The sequence below is a fragment of the Bemisia tabaci genome, chromosome 10 (genome assembly GCF_918797505.1).
Source record: "Bemisia tabaci chromosome 10, PGI_BMITA_v3".
Taxonomy (NCBI): Eukaryota; Metazoa; Arthropoda; class Insecta; order Hemiptera; family Aleyrodidae; genus Bemisia; species Bemisia tabaci.
The window spans coordinates 3,353,057-3,370,538 of record NC_092802.1 but is presented as its reverse complement, the minus strand read 5'-3'; the positions used below and the strand labels follow the sequence as shown (position 1 = coordinate 3,370,538).

At 36.6% G+C, this 17,482-nt stretch overlaps 1 protein-coding gene across 5 annotated transcripts in view; it reads right to left on the bottom strand.

The window, feature by feature from the left end:
* Positions 1-274: 274 nt before the first annotated feature.
* Positions 275-17,482, bottom strand: part of Ufd4 (ubiquitin fusion-degradation 4-like) — a 175,295-nt gene continuing 158,087 nt past the window's right edge. For 3 of the 5 annotated variants that reach the window (XM_072305444.1, XM_019052976.2, XM_072305445.1), the window contains 13 exons: positions 17,118-17,450; positions 14,883-15,016; positions 14,185-14,337; positions 12,974-13,309; positions 12,056-12,186; positions 10,695-11,108; positions 9,343-9,547; positions 8,482-8,572; positions 7,635-7,929; positions 6,611-6,751; positions 4,121-4,409; positions 3,232-3,473; positions 275-2,301 (listed from right to left, as the gene is read on the bottom strand). In XM_072305444.1, coding sequence (XP_072161545.1) covers positions 2,019-2,301; positions 3,232-3,473; positions 4,121-4,409; positions 6,611-6,751; positions 7,635-7,929; positions 8,482-8,572; positions 9,343-9,547; positions 10,695-11,108; positions 12,056-12,186; positions 12,974-13,309; positions 14,185-14,337; positions 14,883-15,016; positions 17,118-17,450 — 3,047 coding nt within the window. In that variant the 3' untranslated portion in view covers positions 275-2,018. The remainder of the gene's footprint in view (positions 2,302-3,231; positions 3,474-4,120; positions 4,410-6,610; positions 6,752-7,634; positions 7,930-8,481; positions 8,573-9,342; positions 9,548-10,694; positions 11,109-12,055; positions 12,187-12,973; positions 13,310-14,184; positions 14,338-14,882; positions 15,017-17,117; positions 17,451-17,482) is intronic. The other 2 variants (XM_072305446.1, XM_072305447.1) reach the window with 2 other exon arrangements.

The following is a 17,482-nucleotide window of genomic DNA, read 5'->3' as shown; positions in this document are numbered from 1 at the left end:
GTAGCTTCAGAAGTATAGTTAGACTAAAAATTGAGAATTTTGTTGCCTTCTGAATTACGACATTCACTTTAACTATCCTTTAGAGTTATTATTAAGTGTTAAATTATTAAATTTTGTGTGCAAATACTTCACCCACCACAGCATGATATGCTTAGAAATTTTAATAAAAATACTTTGAATCTGAAGATTTTCCAATTGAACAAATCTTCATAGAAATTGAGCAAAGCTAAAAACAAATTTTAGGTGGGACTGAAAAAAATCGAGTTGAAAGTCATTTATTTTTTAAATACTTTTTATTGGATGCATTATTTGAAACTGCATCCCTTCAGAAATCACAAAATATTCTTACATAGAATAGAAATAATTCTTTGAGTTGGTACGAGTAGTATCGGAGAATCGATAAACATACACTTAAAAAACAAGAAAATTCAAATATCTTTCAGGGCGAAAATAAAAATTCTACGTGGATAAAATTAAAAAAGAAGAATAACAATTAAACTAAACTTAGGTGACTGATCTTTCTGCAACTAAAATCAACATTTTTATTTTCCTCAGTGATACGAGAGGCAGGGAGTCCAACAGAGGAAATACGTTAAAAACTAAAAGATACCTGGGTAGAGCCTAAAGTAAACTTAAAAAATATCACACTTAGTTTTATATTCAAATTGGTTTCTCAGCTTTAATTTTACATCTATTTACTTAGTTTTACAAAATGAAAACCTAAACCCTTTTCCAAAGCCGACTCATACAGCAGGAGAAACGAACATACAATGTCACTTTACCATAACTCTTAGCTTAAGACATGATTTTCAGGTTTTATGTACAATAAAGCTTAGCTTCCCTATCTGTTAGAGATTACAAGCTACTACTACAAAAAACTCATTACTTTCTAATTTAACGATCTTTGTCAGGATTCTAAGCGTAAAATTTCAAATGGTGTAAAAATTCTCCTTTCACCTGATACTGCGATGAACGAATTGTCATGCATTAAAATGAGTCCCTTCAATTTTGTACTCAATGCCAAAAAAAAAAAACACTTTCTTATCAATTTATCAATAAGATTAAAAACCCAAAATTTACTTTCTCAATAGAAGGGTGCGATGACTAAATCTGATGGGACAGTTTCCAGCACATCCCTTGTTTTCAGACTATGGAGAGTATTGTGAGAAGCGTACAAAACAATTGGGGGTGAGAGAAAACGGAAATTATTGAACAGTCTTACATCACTTTATACATACAAACTGAGAGGGGGAAGACAATACTATGCTTGAAAGAACATAAAAACTGTTGTAACGGAATCTTTAACGTTATGAAAAGGAATAGTTACAAACTGGAGTCCAAAAGAGAGATATATAGAGAGAAACCCATTATTCACTATAAAATTTGTAAGTACATACACACACATGAGTTGAGATTACAAATGAGGGGGGAGAAAGCCTTAAAATTTACTTTAAAATTGTGTTATTAATAATTTTATCTTCACCGATGAAAAAAAAATTACTGCTCAGCTAGCTTTCTTCTCGAAGTGGGTCACTTGCGTACTTACAAGACAGTTACGAAGGAGTTCTGGCTTGATCAATTAGAAGAAATTATACTTAAAATTATGTGATGAGGATTAGAGAGCAGAGGAGCAGGTGTTGCAGAGCTTCAACAGTGTAATATTTTAGATCTTGGTCTATGTTATTGCATGGAAAGGGTTTAAACGGAAGGGGGAGGGGAGAAAAGGAATCAGAATTCACGTAAAAAAGTAAGTTTTGAAATACCAGAGTTCCTATCACTCTTCACATTACGAAAAACTATCGAAAAATTGGTTGACACGTTTTCGGCTGGCTTCATTTGTCTTACTCTTGCACAGCCGCACAATTCCGCGGATAATTTTTTAAAGGAAATAAAAAAAAAGAAAATCTCACAGCTATCCCAACGAAAAAAAAATTCAACTTTCAACAACTCGACTAAATTTCGCAACAACATTATAATTTTTTAATTGACCAAAAAATAATTAAATTAATTAGATTAATTTAATTGAGGTGGAAACCCTTCTCACGGGTGGCCGTGAGCAGTCTTTCTCGGAGGATTTCCTCAGTCGGGTAGTCCGGGAGCTTGAGGTAGTGAACGCAAGTGTTGACCGATGGGTAGCTGCCTTCACCAGCATCCACTTTGCGCACGACCGTGAGACGTGGGTAGAGATTTGACAGGCCACCGGGCGGGAGCGACGAACAGCCTGTTGTGAATTGCAGGAACGCTTTCCGCTCTTCAGCTGTCATTTGGACTAGAACATTGATAAATCGCTGGAACCCAGGACTGCAACAAAGAGGGACATTGTATCAGAATTGAGCTGCTTAAACACAATTTTTAAGTTCACCTATACGCTTTTTTCGCTTACTTTCAGGTTTCGATGGTTTATTTTGTACCACAAATTGAATGCATGTCCCCATAAATAATGGAGGAGGAGATGAGGAGCAGACTTAAGAAAGAAGAAGAAATAAGAAATTAAGAAACAACGGATAAGAAACTGTTCACACAATAAAAAGTTAAAAAAACCAACTCCTGATGAAGACATAAGTGTTCATGAATAACATTACAATGGCTAAGGACGAAAAACGCGAGCCTCAGATTTCAACATTGTAAGTCTCCGCTCATAATACATTTTATTGAAGGAAAACTAACCACCAGTTCCTATCGGAGTTTTTCGTGAATTTCCTCTAATTTTAAACAAAATTGCAAGCGATCATTTTCATTTTCAATGAGGAAAATAAAACCTAATCGATTTTTGAAATTGCAACTGGGATACGCATTTTCCGCTTTAAGCAATCGATTAATTAAAGGAAGGGGGTTATCCGAGAGATTCGTATTCCATTTGCTTAACAGTGATTTAACAAATTCATATTTCACATAAGAATTGATTGCTGAACTTTTCGTTGTGCAAAACCCTTTCTGCGTTACATTGTGAAGATAAAACTTACATTTGATGCTCTAATTTATACTTCAGTCATTTAATAACTTTGGGAACTTATGGACAGGAGTCAGTGACAATTCTTGAAAGTTAGCATCACTGAGTTCTCTCAATTTAAATGTATGTAAAACAATCGTTTCTGGGTGAGACAGCTTGTCTCACCTGAAATCGATTTAAATTGAGGAAGTACAGTGCTGCCAATTCCCAGAATCGCCGCTGACAGGAAAGAATATTTATCCTTGCTTAATAGTTGTTCTACTGAGGAGTTTACTGCTTACCTATCTTTGGAGTAGCCTAGTTTTGGCTCAGTGTAGTTGAGGAGATCTTCCCGTGTCCATTGAGGGTTCTGATCACCGCACAGCATTGTTCGGACCTCGTTTGGAGTGAATGCGCGCAGTTTGCTGATGGGGAAAACAAGATTGAAACCGTCTCTGAAGGCTTCGATCTGTCGCTTGATGCCAGATTCCAGACAGAAATTGCAAGTCAGGTCTACATATTCTTCCACATTTTCTAGAGAAACCTGCAAAAGACACCAAAAATCATTAGAAACCTGTATCAATTTAAAATGAGTTGAAGTTTCATCGATTTAAGTAATGGTCGGACTGGAATCACTTAAAGAACAGGTTACATATCATAGATGAAATAGGCCAGTTCAACTTAGAGATCTAATACATTATATTAGCTATTACGTATGAGAGCTCTGAATTTTTTTGCAATTGCACATTTCATGGAAAAAATGGTTTAACAAGGTTTTTCTCATTTAAAAAAAAAAAAAATTTGCTCGAATTAAAGAAAATTTTTTGACTTGATGAAATATTTTTTTGAGTCAAATAAATTTTCTGTATTACAAATGATTTTTTTCTATCTAAAGAAATAATACTTTATCATTGATGAAGAAAAATGGTTTTTCTTAATAAAAAAGAGACTTCATTGAAATTAAAGGAAATTTGATTAAGTAAGAGTGGTTCTCTTTAAATCAAATACAATTATTTGTAAAATTTAAAAAAAAAAAAAAAAACGTTTTCCAACATTTTTTTAAAGTTCAAGTACAAGATTGTTTCTTAAATTTGGCTCTCTTGGGAACCTTTCAGCTAGAAGATAAGGTCCCTTTTCGAAGATTGGCCTTGATTGGGAATGATGCTATTTGTGGAAATCGGAGAGACTTACGTCAATATCTGAGCCATTAGGAACTAAATCTGCAGAGGAGAACGAGAACACCCTGGATGAGGGCAAATAGTTAAAGGCAATTGCGAGGTCGTCGAGTCGAACGACAGGGCCAGCGGCTGAAGGGACCAGAGAAAGGTTTTGCAGTTGACGAGCGCGGGCTTCTGATGAGAGCGAGTTGTCAGTGGCGATCCTACTCTTCCGAGCCGCCAGATCACACAGTTCTTTCAAAAACCTTCCTCGGACTGGGTCCACTTCGTAGAGATCGTTTTCGGTCAGGATTCCAGCGAACCTGAAGAAGAGAAGTAAATCTGTTAATCACTGATGCCTCTCACGTTGAAAAATTGAGTGGGTTAAGAGCAAAATTTTTAGCAGGCTGGTTATTGAAATTGATAGACGAAGTAATAGACGAAGATGATAAATAATAGACTTACTAATGGCAACTCTTGAGAGACCCTCCTTTTAGTCCGTCATTTTCCCCCTCAGTCTGTAACAACCACCCATTTCAACCAATAGAATCACTCCATACTCCCTATGTCTTCTATGTCTGTTGCTTTGTCTATCGATTTCAATAATCATCCTGCAGAACTATTCAATAATTAAGAGGACTATCGAAAATGTAAGTAAAAAAATCCTAGTTAGAGAATTAAAAAGTGAACAAACTACACATTAAACTGTTGGTATGATAGTCTAATTTGACTCAGGAATGTTAAACTGTTCATAAGTTACTGTAGCTTTCTAGTATTTTCAATTTTACATGCTTTTACAATAATCGACTAGACAAGGTCTGATACGTCACATGTTTCCTCTTCAAAACCTTACACAGAAAAAAATTCATGCAACAAGAATTTCGAAAACCAACTCCTAAACGAGGTTTTATCATGAGTTGTGATACAGATCAATAGAAGTTAGATCATACAAATGAGGTCATTTGTATTTTTGCCATTTGACCAATATTAATTGTAAACATGTAAAACTTGTTTAGGAGTTGATTTCCTGATATCCCGTTTTGAGATTAGTTTTAATTGTGAAATTTAAAAAGAAAACATGTTACATAGTGCTTTAACTCATTCCAAGATTTTTTGGTTTTCAGCTACTCATAATGTGAAAACAAAAGTTGAGCTATTAGCCGATTTTACAAATATATGCAATGATTGCAACTCAGGCTATGCTTTAATAAAAAAAAATGTGCAAGAGGATGTTAATATATTATTTAAGTCATTGTTAAGGTAAAATTGTAAAAACATTAACATCCTCTAAAGTCCAGGCGCCTGGTAGCTAAAAATGAGGCTACCTGGAATTTCGGGTACACAGCAATTTTTTTGGCTTACTTTATGTTTTTTGGGTCGCTGAATCCGAATCTGAAGTTTCCTACCGCGTATCTGGTGAGCATTTTCCGCCATTTTGAAAAAATGGCCTAGATAGGCCTTTTTTTGCGGATTTTTTTATATAGTGGCTACGCATGAGAAAAAGCCCCGGATTTCGTTAATGTTTTGAATAGCTGACATAATTTGGAAGAAAATGGTGTATACATATGCTAGGTTTGCTTAAAAATTGAGGAAGATACAGCATCATGAACATCGCGCCCATTCACGTTTTCGCGGCGCACCCGTCAACGCGCGATCCGACTCGCCGCGGTCAGCCAAGTTCCGAAGCGTTCCAAAGTTCCGAGATATGAGGTTCCTCAATTTTTGAGCAAATCTAGCATATTTATATACCATTTTCTTCCAAATTATTTCAGCTATTCAAAACATTAACGAAACCCGGGACTATTTCCCATGCGTAGCCGCTATATAAAAAAAAAAACCGCAAAAAAGGCCTTTTGAGGCCATTTCTTCAAAATGGAGGAAAATGCTCACCAGATACGCTGTAGGAAACTTCAGATTCGGATTCAGCGACCCAAAAAACACAAATTAAGCCAAAAAAATCGCTGTGTACCCAAAATTCCAGGTAGACTTACCAGGCGCCTGGACTACTAGCACATTGTTTTGTTTTATTAAAGCATGGCCTGAGTCGCAATCATTGCGCATATTTGTAAAGTCGGCTAATAGCTCAAGTCTTGTTTTAACTAATTCCTTCTCTATATATCAAAACATTGATTTCTCTTACATTCCAGAAGAGGAGAGTAAAGTCAATTTTTCGACATTGGAATTGAGTTATGAAAAAACTTAGATCTTTAGAATTAGAATAATAATAGCATCAGCAATGGCCAGATGTAAGATTTGTCTCTCACTCAGGTTAAGTCTCTCATCTTTAAACAACTCGAATTTTTACAAGAATATGACAGCACTGAGCACTTTGTCCGTCCAAAATTTTGCTAGTTTTTTACATTGATTTATAAGGATAATGGATGGAATTTTCGGTTAGAAATGGCCAACGATTCCCTCGTAAAAATTCACTTTTCTAAAGGGAATTTTGCTGAGGTGGAACGTAGATACGCTTCTTGATCTGGGACACATTTTGAGAGAAGTTATGAAATCTGGGGCTATGTACCATGGCCTGGTGTCTTCAGCATGAAGCTTTGGAGGATCTAATTCTAGCTCCTTTTCACTTTCTTCAGAGATCAAGGATGACATCATGAGTTCTTCTTCTTTGTCATAAAAGCCACTTCGGTTCAGATGCCGCATACCAATCCTGCAATTAAACGACTCAATTAAAAATCGATACATGCAAAAGAAACTTCATTCATGATTGGCCAAGAAGTTTATTCAGATATTAAAATCTAAGAGGAAGTTAAAGGTAGGATCAATATGAAAATAACATGTTCTATTATGGAGTGCCGATAGATGAAAAGGTGGTGGGTTTAATTTAGATGTTGTCTACTGAGAATTCAAACTCAGTGACAAGTTTTCTTGGATTTTAAAATACTCTGACTTATCAATGTTTTTTGGGGGGAATAATTTCTCATGAGAATGTTTTTCATATAAAAATTTCAGCACCGAGTTTCTCGAAATTTCATTAATTCAACAATCCAGAATTTGCAAGTAGAAGTTCTAATTTTTGTCAATACAGTGTGTGAAGGCGGTAAAAAAGAATTACATGTTTTGGCCATAAGAAAGAAAATCAAGGTCTTCCGGCAAAATTTCATGACTCTTGAGGGTTTTCAGTAACTTTTTGAGAACTTGTCTCAAAAATATTGAATATTGGTATGTAGGGTGTAGCCAAGTGCTAGAAATAATGTAAGAATTTTATAAAAAAAAAAAAAACACTTACATTTTATTAATAAATTTTGACCGAAGCTGTTCAAAGCTTTTTTGGAAGCTTTTTTTGAAGCTTAGGTCAACGTTTATTAATAAAATGTAAGTGTTTTTTTTTTTTTTTTTTATAAAATTATTACATTATTTCTAGCACTTGGCTACACCCTACATACCAATATATTCAGTGCTACTACCTTCTAGACATCGTATTATACAATGCTCGCTGAACTTGAATTTTGAATAGTTAAGTAGTTTTCTACATCTTTTTTCATAACAAATTCCGACTTTAAAAGATCCAATTCTGAGTTAAGATGAAGTACCTTTCATTGATGTTGTTCTGAATATCACCGTGACACATCAACTTCAAAAACGGTTGCGATAGCGGAAGATCGACTAATCGGTTATCTTGAAGGACCTTAGCTAAGAAAACGCCGAGGAACCAGAAGTGCTGGATGGCTCTATCACAGTCAGGGGAATCTTGCGGAAGCGGCGCTGGGAAGAGGCCTGAGGGTCTGCGTACGTAGTAGCCTGGTGGCTTTGCTCCCTCTCCTAAATCAACGCCAATAACGCCGGCCGTATCCAGCTCTTCATTCTCATCGTCGCACAGCCACATGCCTGAAATGTTTCAAATTAGTACGTCAGTTTTGTACAGGAATCAAAAACATGTTAACAGACAAATCATGAGGAGGAAAACGTAGGGCGAACCATCTAAACAACTAAATGGAAATTCTTTCCTTTTTTTTTTACAAAACAGTTTGTTCACTTTATGCTTCATGCTAACACTTACTTAATGCTTTTGTTTAAACTTATTAATAATTTTGTTGATTCCCACTCACTGCTTTCTCATAAAAATTTTCATGTTCCAGGAAGATTTACCAGGCATAACTGTCTATTCCATATTTTCCTTTCGCTGAGAAACTGGATGGATAGATCAGTTGTATCTGTAGGATTGGAAATAAGATTTCCCACTTTATTGATTTCTTTCACTTATCTATCTCATCTTTTAAACTGAAAATCAAGAGTTGATTAACATCTTAAATCCATGTTATACCCCTAGCCATCTTGGTCCCATCTCAAAAATGCCTTAATGAACTTCAGATAGGTTCTTCTTGCACAACAATTTTGCAAGTGTTCAAATGATGTACTTGATTAAGTTGATACACTTACCTAAGTCCTTCCTTTGTAATTCAGCAGCAATTAAAGCGTAGAACTCTAGAGTGGGTCCCAGGCCGGTACCTTCTTCGCCAATGAATTCAACCTACGGGGAAGAGAAAAATGATTAAATAAACATCGAAGAAAAGTTCGGTTCATGATCACATAATGTTTCTCCCAACCAATCTTGCAGCCCAGCGGCCAAGGGGAAATAGAATGCCTAAAGGAGTAGAATCATGAAAAATTATGACGCTAATCATTTATGACTTTGACAATAATGAAGAGCTGCGAGTCAATTATGAAAATCATGTTTGCCAAGATAATGACAAAAATTAGGATCTTCTGATTCATTTATAGAAATTTAATCTCTGGTGGTTTTTGGTTTTTTTTTCCCCACTCTTCAGCTTTCTGTCTACCGGATCTACTCTTAAGTGGATCAATATTTCAGTCCTTGTCATTTCTTATAAAGAGAGCCCACTGTACTTTTAATTATTCTCAAGGGAAAGAGGATCATGTTAAAAGAAATAAAATATGTCCCTTAAAACACAAGACCACTAGAACATTACAAGACTCATTTTCATCAGTCTAAAAAGGGTTCCCATAATTTCCTAACTTTCCAATTCTTTAACTTTGCATGACATTTTTCCTTTTTCCTGACTCAAAAATTTTTCAATTCCCTGACTTTTCCTGACCCTCAAACAAAACTTCCATTCGGATTTTATTCTTGCTAGTTTAGCCGACTTCAACTGAACGCTACTTGCAAAATTTCCTGACTTTTTCAAGTCGCCGTAAATTCCCTGACTGTCCAGGTTTTCCTGCGTGCATAAACGCTGGTCTGAGCAGAGGCTACGGTGCATGCCTGTGGACAAAACGTACCTCAAGAATACTCTTGCGGTCAGCGTGTGTCTTCATGACTTGATAGCCCCAAGGAAGGAGTTGGTCACCTCTTGGAACTTTGACACGCTCGTGTTTCAGTCGTCCAACACGGAACTCGTGAGGATCATCTCGCCTCGGAGAGAGGCCTGGTGTCCTCTGTCGCTCCATTGTTGCATCTCGCTGAGTTTGCAGCCAAACAATTGATCTGAAAAGAACAGACAGGAAATCTCATGTCATTTCTCCATACAAAGTACACATAGTAATCTGCCTGGTAAGTGATAAAACATGAACACCGGGAAGAAAGGTAGTTGGTGACAATTTTAACTTAGCTCAGAGAAAGTACATAAAATCTCAGAAAAATCAAGGCATAAAATAAACGGACAAAATAGGATGCCAATGTAAATTGATGACGAGGGAAATATTCAATTACAGCAGACAAAAATACGTCAGGGTAGAAAATATTTTTTCATTTCCACTAGAAATGCTGATGGTTTTTTGTTTCTTCCTGAAAATTCAAGACCGCTCCCAGCCCTTGCTATTTATTGAAAAACTCTGATTTCCTAATGTTCTGCACAAAATAACTTTTACGCAATCGGCATCAGATTTTGTAAACCCGAGAAATGTCAACATTTCAGCAGATTGGCAGGCCAATGTTTCAACTGACGGACAAAGTGAGATAAATAAAGAGAAATTTAAGCGATCCTTTTGGTGGAAGCTGGTAGTTGCAATGGACGAAGGAGGTAGGCAACAAACTAACTAATGGCAACCCATGAGAGACCCTTCTGTAAGTACATCATTTACCCCCTTAGTCTATAATAAAAAAAAACACCCGTTTTGACGGATAGGATCGCTCCATTTATAACACTCAGTCAATCAATTTCAATAATTGACCTGCTGATCGGGCCAATTATTAAAATTGATTGCACTTTTTATACAAAACAAATTTTTTCTGATACATACATTTTCCTGATAATAACAGGTTTTTAAAATTTCCTGAGGCTTAGAACTCAGTGTGCATTTAAAGATTAAGAAAGAAATTTAAATTTTCTAAATGAGCCTGTTATCTCCTAGAACAGGCATATATGATGGACGTGTTTCTATCAAATGGAACTAAGTGCCATCGGGGGAGGAAGGGAGAGAGGGGAGCTTAGATTGGCGGGTGTTACAGAAAGCAATGCTAGTTCCGTCCTATACACTCAATGCTTTTCCATGGCGCTTAATTTCGTTTGACAGGACTTGCTATCCAGGATTCTAAAATCCTCAAAAGGAACTCAATTTGGTGCTTCGTTCCGTTTAACAGAAATACGTCCAAATGCAGAAAAAAAAGACAAAAGAAAGCGAATTCTACATACCGACTGGCTCCAAAAGCAGTGCAATTAAAGTACAGCTGTCGTGTTTCGAAGGGGAACAAGAAGGGGCAGGAGGTGTTGAGCTCCTCGCACCAGGCGGGAAGCGCTCCAGAGCTGAGAACAAGGGGATCTTGGATTTGCTGGAGCAATTTGTTGGTCATCTTCTTGCTCAAGAACTCCTCCAATTGAACTTGCGCATCTAACTCTGCGTCCTGTTCCTCGGGCTGCCGCGAGATCATGAAGAGGTGCCGCAGCAATTGCAAGACATGCTCCACAGTGCACGACAGCGGTGACTGCGATTGCTGTTGAGAGACAATTGAGCCACGGTGTGTTGTGGAACCGGATTGACGGCCGAAGAGTGATCCAACGTTTTCCTGCAGCAAGTCTTCATCCTCCTTGGCTTCTTTGTAAATTATCCTAGATGAACCAGAAATGACATCCGGTAAAATTACTTTCGAACATTCAGGTGGATCTTCAGCTTTTGCAAAATGCATTTCAGGTGCGATCAATACATATCAAATTGATTTCAGGAAAATCAAAATTTAAATCTGCAGATCAGTCATCAGGAATGCTGCCATTCTAAGGAAAAACGCCTTATGAGCATTCTAGAGTTACCAAATTTCTCCAGGTAAAATGTTAAATTTTGAGAAAGTTTATGAATTTTTCCTTTGAAATTTTGAGATAGTTCAGATCTGATGGGGAACAAAATTATTTGAAAATCTGAGGAAAAATATCAAGATTTTCCCGAAAATTAATGTTTTATCACAGGAAATTTGGCAACGTCTGAGGGCTCATACAGCGTTTTTCCTTAGCACGGCAGAATGGTTAGGTTCTCTTTTCTGCTCCATAAATGAATGAATTTATGCTAAAAGAAACTATGTGCGTGCCGTTTTTGTGCAACATAGTTCCATTTGGCATATCGATGGTGAAACTGCAAAAATGCGTATATCGGTTGCGGTGTTTGAAAATCGCCGCTCCTATTTTACTTTTTAAAAGGAAACCGAACCAACATCGTGACTTGAAATTTTCATTGAACATTCTTCACATAGAGAAGAAAAATATCCGAAGTGCTCAATAAATGATGTTAAGTGGTTTTCCATATGAAAAATAAAGTATGACAGGAAGTCTGCAATGCCGCAAACCGATATACGCATTTCTGCAGTTTCACCATCGATATATTTGTTCAAATATAAAAGCAACAGCTTAGAGAGGGAGAGAGAGATATTTTACATTAAAAGTCTCATTTATTTTTAACTTTTACATTCGGTGCATGAGCCATGTTTACGGCTATAATACAGATCACAAACTAGATAGTTACATGACACAAGGACTTACAGAGCCCAATAGAGGAACAAGCAACTTACGTGTAAGTGGGCTCCCAAATACGCTTCATTTTTTCTTGCCTGCTTCCGAGATCGGCAATTTGAATCAGTTCTTGGACAGCGTGGAATATTGTCCACTGAGGATCGACCAGCTCGATTTCAACATCTTGCACCTGCACAGCAACAAATACATAAATATTTAGAACGTTGGACTAATACATTACTCATCTTCTTACATCAAGGAGATTCTGATTCTTCATACATCAAATGCATTATAAATACTGCTCATTTTCAAGGATAACAACATGAAGAATATATCATACATTGTATTTTAAGAATTTCTTAGACTAATTTTTTAATGTTTTTGTTTGTTGCAATAATTAAATGCTGCCTCCTATTGTTGAAAAAGGCTACCAAAGACTTCACTGAGAATGAATTCGATTAAAGAGAAAACTCATGAACATGGCTAAATATTGAGCTAACGTCCATGTCTGTTTACACTATGGTAGATGTAAACAATTGCCCATTGACTACAGTTTTCCTTAAAAATAGGATTTATTCCAACAGTTCTTATTAAACTAATGAAGGTTTAAACCATTTGAACGTCCAAGGAATCCATTTCTGAATCCCATTTTGTTAAAAAAATCATTGATTGCCTCGATATTTGCATTTGAAAAGCGGCTGCAAATTCCTTATGAAGAAAATACATTGTAAGTGATGAAAAGACCAGGTTTATAAAGCCATGTGACGTAATGAGGGTACCGGATCCGTTACCCCATTAAAGTGACCATTTTAAAAATTCGAATTTTGAGGCGTTTTTAAGTCGATTTTTTTAGGAAGAAAATCCGGTAACATCAGGAGCCTTGGTTCTTTTCATTAAAGCAATAAAAAAAATGGCGCAACAGGCTCATTAGGTTTTTGCGAGGATGCCGTGAAACCATATTCCAACGTCTCACTTACGCCGGGAATGTTGGGTCCACGAAGTGTGAGACGGAGCCTAGGTTGAGTGTGCTCCACAATGGTGGCAGACGATGAGTTTGACGAGGAGTTAGCCGATTGTTCACCAGGCTCTGTGTCAGTCGAAGGAGGCGGGATTTCCAGGTCTGTTGTCTGATTTACGTTTGTGCGACCTGGACGTGGGTCGAATGCTGGAATCAAAGCTGAGAACTGCCTTTTAAGAACGAATTCATCGTCCCACGATCGCCGCTTCGAGTTGGATGAGGAGACATTTGTACCGACAATTCCACTTGTCACGACATTGTTTGCAACTGGCCTTGTTTCGTACGTGTCTTCCTCCTGAGTGAAAAAAAGAAAAAAATTATAGAACTCAATCATGTTAAAAAAAGAGCGGTTGAATGGGAAAATACGCTCTTCAAATCATACGCATCCGATTTCAGTTCAGTTTTTGCTACCGTATTCTTGTAATGGTGATTTCAACATTTTCAGATATTTCCACACGAGAAGGAGAGAAAAAAACAGAACCCATTCCCCGAAAACATACCATAGTTAATTCATTTACTGATACACTGTGCTCTACATTTGATCTGAGATTTGAGTAACTCAGATAAGAGTTTCGTAGAAAAGCCTTTCCTTGCCTCTTTTTTGATAACTGAGAAAGACTGTCATCAACATGTCATGTCATATGGCTTTGAACTTCCATAAGAGACACACTACTCATGAAAAGGTTATGTTTATTAACATTAGAAATTATCTATTTACTAGGCAACTACGCCCTCCCCCCCCCCCTGACTGCTCTGTGGCTTAACCCCTCCCATGACTACTCAGACATTATGCGTTTCTCTTGAGATTTTATATTATGGAGTAAGATAATAATACTAAAAATGCAAACTTTGCATCCCTGTACCATTAAAATTAGTTTTAAACTCGCATTAAAAATTGTAATGGTGGGTCTCCTTGTAACAAAATTTTATTTTCGTCATACGTCAGCCAAGTTCCTGGGTTTAGAAAAAGGATAACTATTGGAGAAGCTTCTAGGACTGAATAAATATGAAAAAAATTTTAAACTCAAACTTGCAATATTCACTAAGACACACCTCATTTGAGAGTGCTAGTGAAATTACTAAAACATAGGGAACAAAAGAGAATGAAATAATGGAGAAAATATAGATTCATTAGCACAGACACCGACTGAGTTCAACAATTAGACTTGCCATAAAGGTAAGAAGATTTCGGCTAACCATTACTTCTTCATAATCATCGTCATCCTCGTTCTCATCGTCATCGTTTTCATCATCATCTTGAATTTCATCATCATCCTCAAGCTCTGCCAATAATGTTGGGGCCCGACAATTTTCCAGGAAATCCTGCAAAACACACAATCATCATTGACAATGCGACAACCATAAATACAAATTTTGGCTGAAAAAATAATGATATACAGTTCATTTACCAGAAAAAAAGTCTTTAACTCCTGACGATCCAGGGTGATGGTCACCTGGGGCAGGTGGTAAGCGTGGGGTTACCCAATAGGGGATATTTGAAGCTTGTAGAAAAAAAAACTATAAAGAACACAAAAATATCAATAGTCAGGATTGCCACAGAATTTATAATATTGAATTCCCTGATGATTTTTTTGGCACATTTTGATTACACTCCTGGACACTTGAGGATATCCTCAAATTTTAAAAAAAAATAAAAGGACGTGGTTTGAAATCGTTTTCATGTATAATGCGTTACAGAAACAGCCAATCCATTCTAGACTTAAATAATAACGATTGAATAATTTTCCTCACACATCTTTGGCATCTTGCCGTACATTTCTTGGTTTCCCCATGACTTTTCAAAATTCAATTTTAAAAAGTATATTCTGGACTCTCAAAATTGCCTAGTACATAAAAACCGCACTTACATCAAAGCTGACTTGTTCGCTATCGCTGGACGTGGAGGTTAGTGACATTGTGAGACATTGCGGTGACTGAGCGTTGCCTCCTGGGACACCGACACTTAAACTTGGGTAACTTTGTGCTGAGTGCAGAAGACCACCTGTTCAAAACAAACGCAATTCCCGTTAGAACAACATTCATGTCTTGCTGGGTGAGAGTGTAAGGAAATTACTCAAAATAATAATAGTAGGACAAACTTTTAAAACTCAAAGATTTCAAAACCCTCCCTACAATATGCATGTACACATCTCAATTGTGCAGTTCAAAAATTTCTGCCTTTATATTACTTGTTTAAAGGGAGATGAAAAACTTCCCGAACTTTGAATGTTGATAGAATAAAATTTACGCAAGGAGGAAAAATTAAGGAGGTTGCCTTTTCATAAAAATGGAAAATTTACTTTTGTAAGGCTTCATTTTAACATTGAAAAAATATGACGGGGAATATAAATGCTAGAAACAGAGATGAATATTTTCTGAAGTTATCTATCCATTAAATTACATAATACTATTGAAATCCATTGCTTTATCATCCTCATTGTAGGAATGAGACAACACACGGTAATCTCTTCATATATGGCTTAAAATTTGAGAACTGCATGAGAAATAACTTTCAGACAAGGAAATCGATCATTCAATTCTTTAAGTTATTTTAAATTCTGTCCAATCAGTAATTCAAAAAGTTGGATTCTTCAACATCTTTGTACAACACTGGAGATTGAAAGTTGTAAAGATATGGCATACAGTATACACAAAGTCACCAATAATGGAGGAAAGAGACTTAGAACTACTAGGAAATGTTTGTTAATGAAATGTATACCCGAGCCAAATAAACAAACTTATTCGAAAATTTGCAAATGCTTCATGCGCAATAATGAGAGTCAAACATGCACTGGTAGAAAATAAAAAAAAATAAAACAATTGCATTGGTGAAATCAAACCAAAGCAAACTCTAGACTCTTCACGGTTCTAAGATAAACATTTCTCCTATGACACACACACACACTACAAATCCTGTAGAACAAACGTCAGATGAGTTGGTAGTTGTTTATTTTCCATTTGCTAGTGTCCACACTGCCACCATCCAATACCGGTCTAAGCTTCACAACGGACTATGAGGCCCCGAAGCACGGATATAATACAGGGTGTCTGGCAATTATCAGAAAAAAAATTCCTGACATTTCCCTGATTTCCCTGACAAAAACGGCCAAAAAACCGGGAAAAAATTTGGAGTTCCTCGACAGACGGAAAAATAATTCCCTGACAAAAAGGAAAAACATTCCTAATTCTTTGACACAGTTGAACCGATTAGACGTAAGTAAGAATTTTTTTCATGTTTTAGGAATATAATGTGATAAATAGAGCAAAATATGTGGTGTCTAAGCTTGCGAGAGATATTTTTGCCTCATTTTTAAACATTCCCCAAAAAATCCTTGTTTGTCGATTTCACTGACGTTCCCCTGACTTGAAAATTACTTGCGAAACAAAATTTCCTGACATGCTGAATTTTTGCAGATTCCCTGAAGTTTTCCTAGATTACTCTGACAAGAAAACAAATTCCCTGACATTTGACGGACTCTAGACACCCTGAGATATGTAAAATGGTCTACTGTGAATGACAGAAAAGAATGAGCAACTTCCAACTTATCCGATTTGAGTTCCGGACCTATAAGCTGAAATTTCCTTTTCAACAGTCAGAATTACAGAACTGCGAAATAATGAACACAACTAGGACTAGATCATGAAGATGAGGAAATAGGCACCCTTCTGATTCTGTGTGAGAATGAGATGTTAAAGAGTCTATGAGACCGAGGTTGCAGTTTCAAAGTTTGAAATAAAAATGAAGCTATGAGGCTATGAGCTATGATTGTAAAGAGACTTAAAATTTTTCTTGGTATTATAAATGATGCCAAGTGAGAATAATTCTAAATAGTTTAAATCGCTCAATTGGGTTTTAGATAAAATTTTTACAAAAGTTGAAGCCTTACACCAGTACAAATAAACTTCATTCAGTTCCTGCTATTAGGAATGAAAAGAGTGAATCAACAGCGCTTTATACTTGAAACAAATTATTAGTGAGTTGAGGTACTTAGAATTGATGATCAGGCCTCCAAACTTATGAGAAATTCTTCATTCTAGGCATGGGTGTAGTGACTAGTGATATTGATTCTAAAATGAGTAAAAATGAATGTGTAAAAATTAACCTGGGAAATTTGAAGAAAGTGCGAGGCGGACTAGGCTCGAGACCGACGAAGGTCCTCGAGGGAAGAGAGAAGAAACATTTGCGATTGGAGGCTTGCAGCAGTTGCTGCTTGGGTTATTTGATGTATTATTTGCGTTGTTAACGTGATTGGTTGTTCGCCTGCGGGTTATAGCGGCAAACGGTTCCAGTAAACCAGTAGTATTGGAGGATTCGATATTATTCGAATTTGTGGCCGTGAGATTGGGGACACTCACGCTCATTGGGTTTGACGATGCTTGAGCTCGGTTACTACTGTTTTCTTTAGCGTCTTTATCTTTCTCCTTTTCTTTTTTCGCTGCGAACAGATGTCAACGTACTATTAAAAAC